The sequence below is a fragment of the Perca fluviatilis genome, chromosome 14 (assembly GCF_010015445.1).
Source record: "Perca fluviatilis chromosome 14, GENO_Pfluv_1.0, whole genome shotgun sequence".
In the NCBI taxonomy this organism is placed as follows: Eukaryota; Metazoa; Chordata; class Actinopteri; order Perciformes; family Percidae; genus Perca; species Perca fluviatilis.
Window position 1 is genome coordinate 25,770,543 of NC_053125.1, and position 19,114 is coordinate 25,789,656.

At 39.0% G+C, this 19,114-nt stretch overlaps 2 protein-coding genes and 1 long non-coding RNA gene across 4 annotated transcripts in view; 2 read left to right on the top strand and 1 right to left on the bottom strand.

The window, feature by feature from the left end:
- The window catches only part of LOC120572171, a 284,405-nt gene that overhangs the window by 256,538 nt on the left and 8,753 nt on the right, over positions 1–19,114 (top strand). The gene's annotated exons all lie outside the window — the stretch shown is intronic.
- On the bottom strand, positions 2,593–8,259 carry LOC120572173. Of its 2 annotated transcripts, none has more exons than XR_005641377.1 (3): positions 7,957–8,259; positions 4,102–4,209; positions 2,593–3,873 (listed from the first exon to the last, which is right to left on the bottom strand). It is a non-coding gene; the product is annotated as an uncharacterized LOC120572173 (long non-coding RNA). The 2 variants fall into 2 exon arrangements; XR_005641378.1 differs by lacking the exon at positions 7,957–8,259 and adding an exon at positions 6,538–6,868.
- On the top strand, positions 10,740–17,243 carry LOC120572168. Its single transcript, XM_039821342.1, has 4 exons — positions 10,740–10,939; positions 14,960–15,328; positions 15,539–15,631; positions 15,780–17,243. The coding sequence occupies exons 1-4, from the start codon at positions 10,807–10,809 to the stop codon at positions 16,037–16,039; spliced, it is 855 nt and encodes a 284-aa protein (XP_039677276.1). The 5' UTR covers positions 10,740–10,806; the 3' UTR covers positions 16,040–17,243.

The window sequence follows — 19,114 nt, forward strand, 5'->3', positions numbered from 1 at the left end:
TCTGATAAATGTTTTTTTGTTAACAGCAACACCAAGACCTGACATAGAATATAACAACAATTAAATGTTTGTCAAAAAGCTGATGATTACCTCTGGCAAAGAGTCATGTTTTTGGTTTGTTTGTCTGTCTGGTGTTTTGCCCCCAAGGTCGCCTTCCAGGCAACGCAGCAGTGGTTATGTTTATGGTTAAGGTTAAGGTTAGCTGCCTGGAAAGCGACGTTGGAGGCAAAAAACACCATTGAGTTGTCTGTCAGCAGGATTAGAGAAAAACTACTGGCCGAACATTCATGAAACTTGGTGGAAAGGTGTAACATCTCTTGCTCTCTTTACACTAGTAGGAAAGCACAGACCAAGAAGGAAGTAGAAATTGCTGTATTCTTTGACGTGGAAAAGGCATATGATATGCTCTGGAAGTTGAAATCTTTGGGAATTGGTGGTAGAGCATATTATTGGGTTTGGGATTTTTTTGCTTGAGAGAAACCTACAAGTTAGAGTAGAGGTGCAGAATACTCCAGTGTTTATGCGGTGGAGAATGGTATCCCACAAGGAAGCGTTTGTAGTCCAGTGCTTTTTAACGTTATGATAAATGATATATATTTTGTCATGTTGATCAAGGTGTGGGAAGGTCTTTGTATGCAGATGACGGGGCTTTGTGGATAAGAGGCCGCAATGTGGCGTTTTTAAATAGAAAAGTACAGGCTGCAGTGGCTCAGCTGGAGGGATGGACAAAAAGATTGGGGATTCAAACTCAGGTGATCTGTTTTTCAAGATGGCATAAAATTGCACCCTTGACGTTAAAACTGTAGAAACTCTTGAACAAGTAAAAGTAATTAGATTTCTGGGTGTATGGTTTGATGAAAAGCTCACATGGAATATGCATGTAGGAAAGATTCAGGATGAATGTAAAAAGGTTATTAATGTACTCCGTTGTTTGGCAGGACAGGAGTTGGGAGCAAGTAGATCATCTCTACAAAACATATATTGGGCACTCATGAGACCTGTTGTATGTTCTGGTTGTATAGCTTTCATGTCAGCAGCAGAATCTCATCTCAAGAAGCTGGAGGTCTTACAAGCTCGGGCCCTGAGGATCTGTAGTGGGTCTTTTAAAACATCTCCAGTTTCAGCGATGCACGTGGAAATGGGAGCGATGCCTTTGAGAATAAGACGGGTCAAGTTAATGCTGGCATACTGGGTCAATCTCCAAGGGCATGGTGATTGTCACATTCCATTATTTTTGGATGGATCAGTGATGCTAAAGCAGCAAGCATTGGATTAGGTCGACTACAATATAGTCCTACTGTTTCAATCTCCTCCATTCCTCCATGGTTTATTCCCCTTGCCAAGTGTAGATCTCAACATACATCAGGAACTGGAGAATAAGTCAGAACTTCTTCCAGTATGGCGCTTAGTCCAGAATTATGTTAAAAAGAATTTCTTAGACTTGGTTTTCATCTTTACAATTGGCTCTAAAGATCCCGACAAAGGGTGTGTAGGTGCAGCAGTGTGTATCCCGGTGAGTGATACATCAATAAAGAAAAGGTTATCAGACCATTTATCAGTATACACTACAGAGTTGATGGCAGTGTTACTGGCATTACAGTAGATAGAGGAGAAGGGATTACCCTAAACTGTTATTGCATCTGACAGTTTTTCAGCACTTTGTAGCATTAGAAGAGGCAGATCATCCTCACCTATAACAGATATCATCAATGAAATATTTATTATATTGTACAGAATACAAATCTCCAACCTGGCCTGGGAACTCCTCGTAATCCTCCAGTCAGAGCTGGTTAATGTGGTTTGGGAAAGGGAAGTTTGGGGTCCCCTGCTGGAGCTGCTGCCCCCGCGACCTGACCCTGGATAATCGGACAAAGATGGATGGATGAATGGATTGATAATGCAAGTTAAGGGTATGTTTATTAGTCTAATTTGGGTTCCTGCCCATGCTGGTGTGGAGGGAAATGAGAAGGTGGATATTCTGTCTAGTGAGCAAAGCAGAAGTTAAATCATTCATCAGGACATATGTACAAACAACATGGCAGGAGTACTGGGACATTAGTGAAACAGGAAGACATCTTTATAATATACATAGACGTGTTGGTGATGGGAGGAAGGTGGGCTTTAAACGTAAGGAATAAAGTATCATTACTCGTCTCAGAATTGGACATCCAGCTCTTAATTATTCATTACATAAAATAGGCAAACATTCTACTGAAAAATGTGCATACTGTCACCAGACAGAAACTGTTAATACACATAATTCATTGCAAGGACTACAATACCCAGAGTGCACCTTTTTCAGACACTTCGTAAGGCAGACCACCACACATTTTCACTGTCAGGCTTTTGGGGAAAACAGCCGGCAAGGTGTATATCACTATATTATTACGTTTCTAAGAGAAATTGATTTAGTAAAGAGGATTTAGGTTTTGCCTTTTGTTTTCCTGCATTTATCTCTCATTCACACTCCAGTCCAGTGGGTGGCGCTAATGCTATTACAATACTATTGTTAGTTAGTGACATGTTTACATCACATTAGATTGATTTCATGGTCTGGTTTATGAGGTTAGTGAGACATCTTTCACCACAACATTCAGTCAACACCTTCCTTTTATTGACAGGTTACATGTCACACTGAGAAACAATCTGAAACATATCAACATTAGGGTTAAATACATGAAGAATTCATTTTTATAAATCTTACTAAATCATCTTTTTATGTGTTCACTCCAGGAAATATCAAACTGGAGTTGGGTGGTTTTGATAAAGAATGGCATTTATCTTTCTTTTGCAAATTAACTCTTCACATGTAACATTGAAGACCAAATATAAATTAACGGTATATGAGTGCTTGACATGTATTTCTAAGTCTTAACACATCTGAAATGTCTCAAATCTGTATTTAAGTCCACCTGGATTTTTCAGCCACAAAACATTCAGTCATCACAGTGACTCATCAGTACTTTGGGATTTTACAATAAGGTGCTTAACATGATTCAACTCAGATTTTAATACAATATATGAAATGTAACAAAGTGATGCAGATAAACAAACAAAACAACAGTTAAAACAAAAAATACAAAGATTATGAGAACGTTTATTAACGACGTAGTCAAATCTAATATTGAAATCTGAGGCTTGTGTCACAATGTTGTTTTACAGCAGACATATTATGCTTTTCTGTATTTTCTGTCATATCTATATCGATAATATGAGGAATGTCAACTCATTCTCACAAACAGTTCCTTATGATATCGTACGGAAGGTTACGCAAGGTAACATAACCTAACCCCAACCAATCGAGCTGCTATTGTAGGGCGGGTCTTGGCGTGGCCACAGTAGGATTCATAATTTCGCAACAGTCTATGGTAGAGACATGTTTGAAACCCAAGCTAATGCGTTTGTGTTCACTTCCTCTCTTTCACTAACACACACACACACACACTCATAACAGCTTCATGGTGCAGAACTACTTTACAGCTTATATACTTTGTATGGATTTTTCGTTTGAGCAATCCAAATTTGTACGTTTTGATTTAAATCCCTCTCTTAAAAGAACTCCCATTTTCACAAGTTGTTTCACTGCGACTTCAGAAGATCAAGTAAGGCATGTTCTTTGTCCTTCAGATTGAGGAAGTTGCCGAGCTCTTTTGTATTTTTGTTTGTGAAACAGTCATAGACAAAAAGAGCAGCAAAGAACTCCTGTATGGTCAGGTGCACAAAGAAAAACATCTTTTTCTGGGAAAAGACTTCTTCACGATAACCCTGGCTTTGGCGAAATCTCTCAGATCAATGAGAGCACGGTGATAATCAGTCAGGCGCTCATTCAAGCTTTTGTTTTCTGTACTCAGATTCAGCTCCCTCGACATTGAACTAAAAAGAGAGAAAATATTTTTACTTGTGTATATATAAAGTGCAGGATGTTTCCAAGGCTAAATTCCATCATGGTATCACTTCAATTCATTAGATTTATTTTTTTTCATTCATCATTTCACCATTTTCAAACTCTTTATGAATCTTTATGAATCTTTGAATATGTAACATCAATAGGCTTTTAGGTGCAAGATGTTTTGTTTACAGAATACAATAAATTAAATTAACCTTTGTGTCTTTTCAACACCAAAGTAGGGCCGCTCCCCCATGGACATGGGTCGCTTCCTCTCCTCGGCCATTTCTGCAGCTGATACACAACTACAGGAAGACAAAACACTGTCAAGACGTTAGTAAAGGAAAAATTGCATCATGTTATCACTTTAATTTGTTTATGTGGTCCTTTTCTACCTTACATTCCCTCTCTTATTTTAGATGCATTATCAACAACAGCAGAGATAATCAAAGACGGTCTGCAAGAGACACATTGTTTACATTCATTTGGCTTTTTGTCCAAAGAAACTTTTTGAAGAACCAACTTGCACAAAAACAAATTCTTCTGTGCAGGGGCCTCATTTCTGGCGTAGATTCTATTCTGAAATATTTCATGCACCAAAAGACAGAATTTTCGTACGCAAAAACCTCGCCTCGTAAAGGAGCCATTGATGACCAATCATGAAATGGAAAAATGGGGAAAAACCCGATTCAGTGATTGTGAGATCGATGTGCTCCTAACAGAGGTAGGACATCGAAACAAAATGCTGTTTGGAAGCCTTAACCCTCGTGTGGTGTTCATATTTTTGTTAAACAGCCTTAATACTTAACAGATTTAGCTCAATTACCAATGATATATACATCATTTATGGTTCATATTTACCCCTGTGAGATCACATTTATGATCATATGATAATTTTCGTTTTTTGTGAGAAAACAAGGAAATTCAATTATAAAAAAGGTAAAAAATAGAAATTGGTGCTTATCTCTTAGAACTTAATCAGAAAAGGTGAAAGTGCTTGAAATGTAACAATTGTGTAACTTTGTGTGGGAATAGCAGGTGCAGAAAGACATTCCCACACACAGACACCTACACTCAGACACGCACACATACAGACGCACAGACACACACAGAGACGCACAGACGCATAGACATACACACAGACACATAGACACACAAAAACACACACACAGCAGGCCCAGTTAGGAGGAGGACACAGTTAAGTTTCATAACACCTAGAATTATTACACAATTATTACACTCGGGTCCAGTAGACCCAAACACATAAGTTATTTGTTATGTTCTTCACAGAAATTTAGCCAAGGCCAATGAGGTTTGAGTTAGAAGAAAAAATTAATAGCATAATATTTATTTATTATTAAAATTTTGAGTGTGCTCACATGCAGGCTGTGCGCTATGCATCCAGAGTACTTTATCCATGTGATATTTCGTGTTACCATCGGAGTTCACTAAAATGCATACAAAACCTTGGGAGCATTACGCACGATCACACGCATGGTCAAAAGGTTGCGGGAAACTGGGCACATTTGGGCAAGACGTTAGTTTTTCTAAAAAAAAAGGTGATGCTATATGATTTTTTTCTAAATTAATGTCCAAAGAAACTTAACATTAATACATTAAAACTACGTAAGAGCAATACAAATTACTAAAAAGCTAAAAAAAAAATAACATTTACATGTGCAGCAGGTCTTAATGTGATATAATTATAGTTATATTATTATATTATAATACATATTTAGCATTGTAATTTGTAAGATGATCCTGTGTTTTTATGTAACAGTAACTCTTAGCCTACAGGAGAAGTTATAAGATAAACGTAGTGGAGTAAAAAGTGCAATCTTCCCCTCAGAGATGTAGTGGAGTACTGTAGAAATCAGCAGAAAATGGTAAAGTACCTAAAAATTTTACTTAAGAACAGTACTTGAGTAAATGTACTTTGTTACAGCTCCTCACTTTATTTAAATATTGTTGTTAAACATAATATGACATTAATTATATAGTTACATTATAATGTAAAACAATATATAATACATTACATGTCAAGTTTTAACCTCCTGCGGTCTGAGCATGAGAGGAAATGTTCCTCAATGTTCACAGACACTAAAAACTACAAAAGGGTGTTCCTATAAGCTTGTTAGGTTTGAAAACTGCCCGGTCATGTCAGAGTTTATTGGCTTCATTTCTGATAAAGTCATTCCTTTGTGATCAAATGTTTCTGAAACCTCTTTGTCACTTTGCTACGCACTCAGTTTTCAGATTTTTCTTTGGCTGAATGTTTGTATCTGTATTATAGTCTGTCCTCCTCTGCATTGTCTTGAATTTAGTTTTAATATGAGCTGGAGTCAAATTCCTTAGAGAGAACAGACTTGGCCAGTAAATACATTTAGAGTCTGATAAGGGATCAGAGAAATGTGTTTTCTGTTAACTATGATATATAACTATATATATAGTATATGTGTGTGTGTGTGTGTGTGTGTGTGTGTGTGTGTGTGTGTGTGTGTATATATATATATATATATATATATATATATATATATATATATATATATATATATATACACATATGACAAACACACTGAAAAATGTACAAACATTTACAATATGCACAGCGATTAAATATTTTAAAGTTTAAATTATAAACGACTACTTACAAGTTTGTCAAACGGCCTTTCCTACCTTCCTTGTTCAGTGTTTTAGCAATAAGTTAAAAAGGAAGTGAGTCTTTAAGTCTAGGCGGATGTTTCTGATTGGCCGTTAAAAAAGGAAGTAAGAGTCAATTGACACCTACATCCTGTTAATAGTTGATACGATAAATAAAGGCAGTTGATACAACCACTTGGACTGTGTCAGTGTCTGTCTGCTTCAATTCAGTTCATGTAAGAAGGAGACAGTGCACATTTATACAACACATGATTATACATGGGTTAAAAATGCAGGAATAAGCCAAAAGGCTGTTTTTCATCTGTAGTCCCCTGAGGGGTATTGCACAAAACCAGAATAAGGGATTAAGCCGGGATATTGAGGTTATCCTGGATGAATTTAGCTTTGAACTAGCTTTAGCTTAGTCACTCCACGTTTTAATTGCTTTAATATGCTTGTTTTATGTGTTGGTTTTATTGCTGTATCTGTTTTTATGCGCTAAATGTGCTGGTTTTAGTGTAAAGTGTCTTTGAGTAGCCTGTAAAGCACTATATAAATAAAAAAAATAATAATTCTTGTTCCTGGGAAATTTATAAGGAGTAGGCTTAATTTCAAAGCTTATTCATAATGCGAGAATATGTTTTACAACCATATGCACAGATCTCCATAAGCTATGTCTAATTCTAAATATCTTTCTACAATTAATGTTCATACAGAACAAGCATGACTGGACAAAAACTAGAAAAAGAAGTGACTTCAATACACACTGTAAGCATATCTGTAAAACAATGTATCCTGTTATTATTCATGTTTTTTTTTTTCTCACTCCCAAGCTCGAAGATGACAAGTGACAGCACCAAAATAAAATGATTAAGAAGCATTCCAACACATTCTCACTCCCATTTGGTAAAAAAAGGACATTTGATCAGGTGCCATTGTCGTCGTTATTGATGCAAAAAGTCCGCTTTTAGAGTCCGCTGCACGGTGTGGGAGGTGACAGCAATAGTGACAAGTAATGCATGTTAATAAAATGAAGCAGAACACATTCAGAAGACAACGGAATAACTGTTGAACACGTTTATTTCGGATCAAAGCGTCAGCGTCATCCTGGAGTCTGATGTGTTAAATCATAACACATCAGACTCCAGGATTAATCTTAGCCTGCCTGTTAGCCTGCTCTGGACCAGGCTAGCTGCAAAGAATAAATCGCCATGGTTAGGCTACTTGGCTGGGTTTAATTCAACCTGCTTTTGTGCAACCAAGTCAAAGCTAAATTCATCCAGGATAACCTGAATATCCCGGCTTATCCTGGTTTTGTGCAATACCCCTCTGTACTAATATATCGACTCAGCTAGTGCGCACTTAACAAAGAACACCAGCTGCTCCGACCACACACACAGAAACACACAGGAGCATAAAGCGCTACTTACTTTAAAGGCTTAAAACCAGTTTCTCCTTGTTGCGTTTTGAATGCTAAATATCTTCTCTGGAAGGTCTCATGGTGCAGTCAATGTTTTCCTTTACCACACTCGGCCTCGGTCGTCTGATAGTCCCGTCAGCTTGTTTATCTTTTTTTTAACTTTCGGTTTCGAAGCCCCACCCTCCCCGCTATAAATAAATGAACATCCACATCCCAGACTGATGAGAACATCAGGTTATTGGTGTTTAATTGTGTGATGATCATTATTAGTGATGTAGTTCAGTTTAAACCCCCGCAGCTGCCCCTGGTTCAGCAGTTGAACTCCACCTGAGATCATCCTGCTGCATTTGAACGCATCTTCACTGCCACACAAAGTGATCATAATAAAAGGACGAATGCAGGGACTCCTACATGATAAACGCATTCATTAATTATGTATGAATTAATCATAACTGGCAGATGGCATTATTCATGCGAAAAATAAAACCACCGTGTTTTTTTTTCACCCATTGAAGTTATCAGGGAGTTTTTAAAGGCTTCCAGTCTGTATACCTAAATGTAAATACATGTGTGCTCATCTATATTAAATATAACTCTTAATCTGTTATTTAAGACATTCCAATTAAAAAACGAAATACTATATTAAAGAATAGCCTATTTATTACCAATGATCAACAGGTGAATAACTCATTCAACTTCAATCCTGTTATACATACCGGTACATATACATACAGTGCCTTGCGAAAGTATTCGGCCCCCTTGAACTTTTCGACCTTTTGCCACATTTCAGGCCTCAAACATAAATATATAAAACTGTAATTTTTTGTGAAGAATCAACAACAAGTGGGACACAATCATGAAGTGGAACGAAATTTATTGGATATTTCAAACCTTTTAAACAAATAAAAAACTGAAATATTGGGCGTGCAAAATTATTCAGCCCCCTTAAGTTAATACTTTGTAGCGCCACCTTTTGCTGCGATTACAGCTGTAAGTCGCTTGGGGTAAGTCTCTATCAGTTTTGCACATCGAGAGACTGACATTTTTGCCCATTCCTCCTTGCAAAACAGCTCGAGCTCAGTGAGGTTGGATGGAGAGCGTTTGTGAACAGCAGTTTTCAGTTCTTTCCACAGATTCTCGATTGGATTCAGGTCTGGACTTTGACTTGGCCATTCTAACACCTGGATATGTTTATTTGTGAACCATTCCATTGTAGATTTTGCTTTATGTTTTGGATCATTGTCTTGTTGGAAGACAAATCTCCGTCCCAGTCTCAGGTCTTTTGCAGACTCCATCAGGTTTTCTTCCAGAATGGTCCTGTATTTGGCTCCATCCATCTTCCCATCAATTTTAACCATCTTCCCTGTCCCTGCTGAAGAAAAGCAGGCCCAAACCATGATGCTGCCACCACCATGTTTGACAGTGGGGATGGTGTGTTCAGGGTGATGAGCTGTGTTGCTTTTACGCCAAACATAACGTTTTGCATTGTTGCCAAAAAGTTCGATTTTGGTTTCATCTGACCACAGCACCTTCTTCCACATGTTTGGTGTGTCTCCCAGGTGGCTTTTGGCAAACTTTAAACGACACTTTTGTGGATATCTTTAAGAAATGGCTTTCTTCTTGCCACTCTTCCATAAAGGCCAGATTTGTGCAGTATGACACTGATTGTTGTCCTATGGACAGAGTCTCCCAGCTCAGCTGTAGATCTCTGCAGTTCATCCAGAGTGATCATGGGCCTCTTGGCTGCATCTCTGATCAGTCTTCTCATTGTATGAGCTGAAAGTTTAGAGGGACGGCCGGGTCTGTGAGATTTGTAGTGGTCTGATACTCCTTCCATTTCAATATTATCGCTTGCACAGTGCTCCTTGGGATGTTTAAAGCTTGGGAAATCTTTTTGTATCCAAATCCGGCTTTAAACTTCTCCACAACAGTATCTCGGACCTGCCTGGTGTGTTCCTTGTTCTTCATGATGCTCTCTGCGCTTTACACGGACCTCTGACACTATCACAGAGCAGGTGCATTTATACGGAGACTTGATTACACACAGCTGGATTCTATTTATCATCATTAGTCATTTAGGTCAACATTGGATCATTCAAAGATCCTCACTGAACTTCTGGAGAGAGTTTGCTGCACTGAAAGTAAAGGGGCTGAATAATTTTGCACGCCCACTTTTTCAGTTTTTTATTTGTTAAAAAAGTTTGAAGTAGCCAATGAATTTCGTTCCACTTCATAATTGGGACCCACTTGTTGTTGATTCTTCACAAAAAATTACAGTTTTATATCTTTATGTTTGAGGCCTGAAATGTGGCAAAAGGTCGAAACGTTCAAGGGGGCCGAATACTTTCGCAAGGCACTGTACAAGCAAATCTTCCGATTGACAGCAGATAAACTTGACAACAAATTTATAAATGCACTTTAATTTCATATGGAAACATAGGACACATGATATGTTACTAAAACATGTAATTATGTCAATTCATGTTTTATTTACTAGATAGTAGCATGTGTGATTTCTTTATTTCCAACATTAACTGTAAATGCATGGAAGGAATACTGTTTTAGCGAGACGTAAGCATTAATATGATTAATCATGATACAGATCACAAACTTTCTGAATCAGAAACTCCTGCAGCTGATTACTAAAAGGCCAATAAATAATGTTTGTATAGCGCCTTTCATACAAGAAATATGCCTACAGGAAATTGCATAAACAGACATGCTCCTTTTCACTCCCCCGCTCCTGCCCCGCCCACTCTCTTAATAGCTACACCCAGAGCCATAACGCACCATAGTACACCCAGGAGGATGAGGCAGGTCTAATCTTTTCAGTTATGGAGTGTAGAACAAAAATGACAGCATGTCTCTTTCTTTTTATCCGATATGTTTATGGACTACTCCTGGGACTTCGTGCTTAGCTTCACTTTTTCACTTTGGACTTATACTGCACTCTTTCTTCAGTACCGTTATAGCGGTCGGCACGGGCGGTGAAGGTAAGACCTGTACTCAGGTGTATTCAGAGCCTTTAACAGTTAGGCTACTGCAGTAAAAGTGGGCTACTAATACCACACTGAAAACTACTCCGTTGCAGTAGGCTAGTCTAGGTCCTACAAGACCTGCATTCATGGTTCAAAGTAAGGGGAGGAGAGCTGTCGCACGGGTCCCGTGTGACGTTTGGGGGGGGGGGGCGTGCTTTTTTTCTTCTTCTAGTCCGTAGAAAGAGCAAAGTCGGTAGTCCTTTCCTCATTAGCGCCACCTCCGTTCAGGAGAAGACTGTTACTGTAAAACACGTAAAACGCACGCTTTAGTGTTTTCTTTTTTATTGACAAAAAAAAACAGAAATATACAAAACTCTGGTTGGGGAGTGAAGTGTTGGTGTTTACACCGCAGGAACAGGAGCTTTGGACGGCCGGGACAGAAAGGCCGAGTGGACTGGTTACACTCACAGACTGTATATAAGAAGGTTACACTGGGTTATATTCTTTTATATATGTCAATGGTCATATTATGCACTGAATGAAGAGCAGAGAAGTGCAGACTGACAAGGAAGACTTCGCGGGGCACGTGCTGTGTTCGGTTCAATCCGACGAGAGAAGAAGTAAGAGTGGGGCTTAGCCTAAGGAGTTAAGTTGACATAACAGTTTGTTGCCCTTCTTGAGAACCGGGCATAAAAAAGTCATGCCTCCGAGGAAGCAACCGGCGATAGAGGAAATCGACGACATTAAGAAGTCTCTTGACTTTCTCTCTGAGGAAATTACCGCTGTGTCAGGCTGCATATCTGTGGTCAGGCTGTAGCAAAAATCTATTTTAGACCTGGTTGGGGAAGTAAAGGCTCTCCGGCTTCAAAATGAAGGGAAGGACAAAAGACTCGCCTTCCTAGAGAACAGAGTGGCTGATCTAGAGCAGTGCAATGAGAATGTTGTTGTATTGGGGCTCAAAATAAAAGTTGATTTTATATTAGAAGTTGGATATTCAACATATGCTATACATCTATTATGTGGCTTGACCTTTTGACTTATCCATCTCAAAAAATTTGGTGAACTCCGCTAACTGTCCTACACATAACACAAAGCTTATTTTTATTGAATTTTTATCATGTTAATAAATACTTTAAATATGTAATATAGCTTAATTCAAAATACAAAAAAATGGATCTTAGACCTTTAAATAAAAAAGATATATCTAAAATAGAAATATATCCTTCATATGGCACAAGGCCTCTTTTGACAGAGACACTTTTTGACACTTTTTGTTAAATAAATTTAGCTGACTGAATAAATCCAAATGATTTATTTTTCCGAGTCTGTTACACAAAGAGGCAGCTTGTTTTCAGAATATGTTAATTTTAACAAGTAATAGTGGTAAGTAGCAGTGGTTAACCAAACTGCTGAATAGGTCTTGTGTCAGGGGCAAATTGTCCTTGTGCTCTCTTCCTATTTTATTTGCAAACTTAGGTATAGTAATTGAGTCCTCCATAAATAGTTTAGTTCACAGCAATACAACTGTTTTCAAATAACTAATTGTTTAATGATCCCCCTCATTCATCTTAATTTGGTTGTAAATTTGTCTTTATCCATTATTCCCGGAACATTATTCAGTGCATAAACTGTTTTGATACACATTCTAAAGACACGCTTATAAAAATATTTATAAAATCAAAGGGTGGGTTTTTCGGGGAAAAAAAGAAGCTTTGTGTTATGTGTAGGGCAGTTAGCTGAGTTTACCGTATGTGTTTTGAGATGGATCGGTCAAAAGGTCAAGCTGCATAATAGATTTTTCAAATGTGTCGAATATCCAACGTCCAATATAAAACCAACTTTACCACGGGAGCCCCGACAGGTCAGTATCTGACTCTGTGGAGCAACAAGTGGCAGCCTTTACAGTCTCAGCCTTTCTACTAGGGCTGCTCTCTCTTAACCTGACTCCGCCAGATGGATTGCTTCGCATTTGCTCGGCATATCCATCTGGGAACTTTCCGTTGGAGAACTTTTGGGAAGGGGGCGGAAATACTTGTTAGCTGATTGGATAAACCATCTGTTTATCACCTATGTTGGTGATAGACGGGCCAAATCAACCAATCAGATCCACGAAGCGTATGAAAATACAACCACAAGCCCGCCCCTGCTGCTGCAGGCAAAGCATAGCTCGTTAGCTCCTGCAAGCAACCAACATGTCGGTAAAGGAGATTTGCTGTTTGTGTAACGAGAATTTAGGAATAAAAGGCACCATTTCAGGTTCCCGGACCATATTCCAAAAGAAGGATCCAAGAGAAAAAAAGCATTAGCGAGTGGCTACCGCTGTCTGAAAATACTGGTTAGCTGATTGGATAAACCCACCTCAAAACCATCGCTGATTGGCCCGGTCGTTTGGCTAACGGCTCCAAATTTTCTCTGCCTCAAGATGCCAGACTGATCTGCGAGTGGAAAACTGGAGCTCGCGAGATCAGGACGGTCTCACGAGGCTAGCTCTCTCTTAGTTGATTAGTCGACTAATCGGTCGTTTTGGTCTTAGTCATCTTAGATTTCTTTAGTCGATTAGTCATGTTTTATGTTTTTTTTTTCATGCTGAATGACTTATTTCCAAGAAACCTACGAGCACATCTCTGGTAAACACAAGAATTAAAGTGGTGCTTTTGCACGACTCTTTGCGGAAAAATTCAGATTTACAGATCTGTCGATTAAATCAACTAATCGATTAGTCGATACAATTGAATGAGTGTTAGTCGACTAAGAATTTCTTTAGTCAAGCACAGCCCTACTTTCTACAGTCCAAGGGCTTGTCCCCCTCTGCCCCGGAAAAATAACGGCGACAAACCAGCCATTATAATGAGGTTTGTTAACCGAAAACGCAAAATTACACTACTGAAACGAGGAAGGAAGTTGAAGGGAACAGACGTCCACATTAATGAACATCTCGCCAACGAAATGCCGATATTGGCCGGAAAGCACAATCCTTGAAGAAACAGCAGAAAATACAATCTACATGGTCCACAAACTGCAAAATCTTCATTTTACTAAACGGAACACCAGAGGAAGCGAAAGTGATGGTTAGCATCGAGAAAAAAGTACGATTCCAGTAGAATCGTTTCTTTATTGGAATCGTTTTGAGGATTTGGTTTCAAATCTGATCACGGGTTCCAAATTTAACATGCGCAAGTTTTGGTTTCCATAGCGACCAGGCGCTTGTTGTGTTGCAGCCGTGGAACACAGTAAGCGGTGCTCTAGCGTGGCTTTATTTTACGTTAAAATAGCCCCGTCACACTGCAACCCACCTTTTGAATCAAAATAAAACTTTCCTCTTATTTGTGAAATAAGCATGTGACCCGTTTCAACTACACCACTCAAACAATCAGAATTGAGAATCGATAAGAACCGGAATCAAAAGGAAGAATCGGGATCAGAATCGTTAAAATCCAAACGATGCCCAACCCTAGTGATGGTGATCAAAGACATCGTGGAACTGGGCAAGTTTCAATGAGGAGTAAAGTGGATTGCATTTCTTACATAACTTACGCTACGTAGCCGGTAACTACACACACTGTAACCTGCACAGTCTCCGTAGCGTGAGGAATTCACAACAAAAAGTAATGGTCAAAGGAGAAGGCACTTGGGAGAAGGGGGAGCTAGATTGATCAATTTGGGGACTGCAACCTAGGCTACTCTTTCCTGAGTGTGTTGGTCTGCACGACCTAAACTGGAGTTAAACGCCGTTTTGCTTGCATTCAGTTTATTTAAATGGGTCCTAGAAACACCCACAGGGTGGCGCAGCGGTGAGAGTGTCACTTCAACGGCCCATTTGTGTTCTTTGCCCCCCCATTGTAGCGCAAGTAGACTTTATATTTCCCAGGTGCTGTTTTCTGTCAGATCGTTTATAGGTGTCAACATTTCCGACAGCACTTGAAGGCAGCTTGATTTCACGGAGGAGACAGAAAAGATGATGTGCTTTGTTGTTGCAAGAAACCGTCAACTGTTACCCAAACTCCTGGGCTCATGAACGTTCCCTCTATTTTCCAGATCGGCCTCGGTTGATCGGGTCACTTCAGCCAATCGTGGCCCCTCTGGGTGGTGATGTCATCCTGCCGTGTCACGTGGAGCCTCAGCTCAACGTGGAGGAGCTGACGGTGAATTGGTGGAGGCCGGACATCCCGCTGGACCCTAGAGATCCACAGAGCAACTACCGGTATGTCCACCGTTACCATGACAAACACCACGAGGAGGACATGAAGAAGCCAGCGTACGCCGGGAGGACGGAGATGTTCACAGACGGCCTGAAACACGGAAACATCTCGCTAAAGATCAGCAACGTGGAGCAGTCTGACCAAGGGAGATACAGATGCCAAATCCCACAGTTGGCAAGGGCTTCAGTTATTATGCTTCATGTTGGTAAGTTAGTTTTTTTTATCAATAAAATCTGTTACTGTTGGAAAATAAACATTTGATCAGTTGGAGATTTTGCAATAATTATTTAGAAATATTAGTTGGGATAACGCTGTTGCTGATGCTGTAAGGTCAAAATAAGACCGCTTTAAAACTTGAAGGATTGTTGTGTCAACAACTTCTGTGACTAAATTATTACAAATCTTGTGTTTTCAGAACCGCGCTCTGTTGAAACCTGGACGACAAAGACGCCGCTGCATCCCCATAATCTCCAAAGTCGAGGTCCAAACAACGAGACCGATGTTAAAGGTGAGAAAACAGACCAACTCTGTAAAGAGGGAAGCAGAGAATCGTTAGTGCTTTACGTTAAAGAAAATGCTGAATCATGCTTATATTTGTGTCTGTTGTACTCCAGTAAGTGTAGCTTTTGTCTCCGTTTTTTTTTTCTTCACATCAGGTGGTCGACGCTATCTGAGCGTACCGATCCTGGGTCTGTTTGCCTGTATCTTACTGATCCTGGCTGTGTTACTTAAACAAAGGTATCAAAACACAACCACAACCAGCAGGCCACACCAATCAGAATCCGGGGGAAATCTACTGGCTGTTAGGACCCAGGTCGTGGTTGAGGTGTGTGACGGCTGCGACTGTTCGTTCAAAACAACAAAGGCGGACGGTAATAGACTGATGGTTCGTCCAATCACCTGCCAGGTGCCCTGACCTTGTCCAAACTGTTACAATGACGGCTTCTCAGACGGATCGGTGTAATAAACCATCTGGCTTGTTAGTTGAGATTCGGTGTGTCCCAAAGCCTGATCAGCACGGTGCAGGTTTGGGTGTGAGGGCCTGTTGGCACACACTAGCATTAGAGAGACATTTTATAACTTTGATTGTTACAAGTGGATTTTCTTACTGACGTCTTTTTGAACACTGTCCTCTGACTCTCCAGTCACTCCAGTCGCTGGTGGACTGGCATACTTGCCTTTTAACTTACCAGTTAACACTAGCTAGCTATCTCGGTTGGCAGATCGCTGAACAAGAAATTTCTAGGTGACCAAATGTTCCAGTTAACTTTAAAGTGAAAACACAGTGAGAAGGTCAAAGTTTAAGATAAACACGAACAACACCCAAGAACAAATTCAGGTCTATTTTAATGTGCACAGTGTTAGCATGGTTAGCATTGTTAAGCCTGTGGTATGATTGACAGGCCAGCGCATAGCCACGCCCCTAAAGAGTCCCCTTCTTGATCGTCTTTTAAGATAAACGAAATCATAATTTACAAAATGAACATCATGCTGTATTGAAGAAGACTTGAAAGTACAACTCGTTTGCGTCTGTCTTGCTCAAACTACTGTCCTTTCTAAATGAATATCAGTTGTTTCTGATTTTCTTTTTAGTTTTATGTTCTTTACAGTTGTAACATTAACCATGAAGTATTTTTTTAAACAGAAAATTAGCTGGTATAGAGGATTTTAAAATGATCAGCTGGTTGTATTGCCGTATTTAGTGCCTTGATCCAAAGTGACTTCCAATAAGTGCATTCAACCATGAAGGTACAAACTCAGGAAAACTGCAAGAATCACATAGAAGAACATTAGCTTCAAATCAGCCAAAGTACAAAGTGCCACACATTTTTATAACCATCATCTTCTTAGCCAAAGTACATTTGGAAGAGATGTGTTTTTAGGTAGGTGTGTAGACTTTCTGCTGCTTGTACTGGACATTATATTAATGACAGTATCAGGACTGTTTTCATGCATGTAGCCACTGATACATGTAAGTCATACACATTCCACAGTCTGCATGGCGGAGGCCCATTAGTGGTGTCTCTGTGTGTTGTGCTGCCATCTTGAGGACAAAGTTTGACAAGTCTTTAAACCAATGTTACAGTATCAGAGTAATCGGGACACACTTTTTTTTTTTTTTTTTTTGTGCTCAATTTAAAAAGAAATGTCAAACAAATATATGTGCAATACATTTATAAATATATAAAATATACATCACTTAACTGCAAATGTTATTGATGCTATACGGTTAATTATGGCAATGGCAATCTTATTTATATAGCGATAGACCGCAGAATCTATTTTAATTTACAGAGCAGAGGCTGCTGTATTCCTACTCAAGAGTTGTTTAATTGAAGATATTCTACTTTTTATTTTTACTGCTACTGAAAAAACTCAACATGTTTACCATTGAACGATCCTTATGGAGATTCTGTAAGTAGGAAACCCAGTTGCATTTGTTATTTTTTGGGTTATATGTTGAACATTTCTGGAACAAAATCCAAAATTGGCTAAATCCATTCAAGGTTTATTTTAACTTTACATCTATAAATATTATGTTAGGGGTTGCTGGATGAAAACTGTCCCCAGATAATAAATACAGTTACTTTGTTGGATAAAATGTTTATATTTAAAGTTCTATCAAGAACTTCTCTGAATCTAAGTATTCAAATAAAAAATATATTGCAAAGCCAAATATTTAAGAAAGAAATGTGTGGAAATATAGATATTACTTTATACTCTTAATACGCTCTACCTGTCATGTATTTTACTGTATTTGAATAACTGAAGGGATCCATTCATTTTTTGGTATTTATTGATTTATTTTCGTTTTGGCCAATTGTTTTTGGTGGGATTTCCGTGTGTATTGAGTGTGTTGTATGTCTGTTATTAAAAAATAAAATGAAAAATAAAAGTGATCTGATTAATGTTTTTTTTTTTTTTTAACAGCAACACCAATACCTGAAATATAATATAACAACAATGAAATGTTTTTCAAAAAGCTGATGATTACCGCTGCCAAAGAGTCATGTTTTCTGTCTGTCAGCAGGATTAGAGAAAAACTACTGGCCGAACATTCATGAAACTTGGTGGAAGGGTGTAACCTCTCTCTCTTTCTCTCTTTCTCTCTCTCTCTCTCTCTCTCTTTTTAAGTTTTGGATGGATCAGTGATGCTAAGCATTGGGTTAAGTTGACTACAATATAGTCCTACTGTTTCAATCTCCTCCATTCCTCCGTGGTTTATTCCCCTTGCCAAGTGTAGATCTCAACATACATCAGGAACTGGAGAATAAGTCAGAACTTCTTCCAGTATGGCGCTTAGTCCAGAATTATGTTAAAAAGAATTTCTGAGACTCGGTTTTCATCTTTACAGATGGCTCTAAAGATCCAGACAAAGGGTGTGTAGGTGCAGCAGTGTGTATCCCGGTGAGTGATACATCAATAAAGAAAAGGTTATCAGACCATTTATCAGTATACACTACAGAGTTGATGGCAGTGTTATTGGCATTACAGTAGATAGAGGAGAAGGGATTACCCTAAACTGTTTTTCAAGACACTTTCTAGCATTAGAACAGGCAGATCTTCATCTAGAACAGATCATCAATTAAATTATATTTATTATATTGTACAGAATACAAATCTACAACCTGGCCTGGGAACGCCTCGTAATCCTCCAGTCAGAGCTGGTTAATGTGGCTCGGGAAAGGGAAGTTATGGTCCCCTGCTGGAGCTGCTGCCCCCGTGACCTGACCCCGGATAATCAGACGAAGATGGATGGATGGATGGATTGATAATGCAAATTAAAGATGCAGTAGGTAAGTCTTATAAAACTAACTTTCTGTCATATTTGCTGAAACTGACCCTATGTTCCAGTAGAACTACATGAATTATGTAAAAAAAAAAAAAAGACAGCTCCTCTGGCACCTCCTACAGCCTGTAGTGCCATTGGCAAAATTCCACCGCTCCCGGACGATTTTCTCCAATCAGGGCCACAGAGGGGATCTATCTG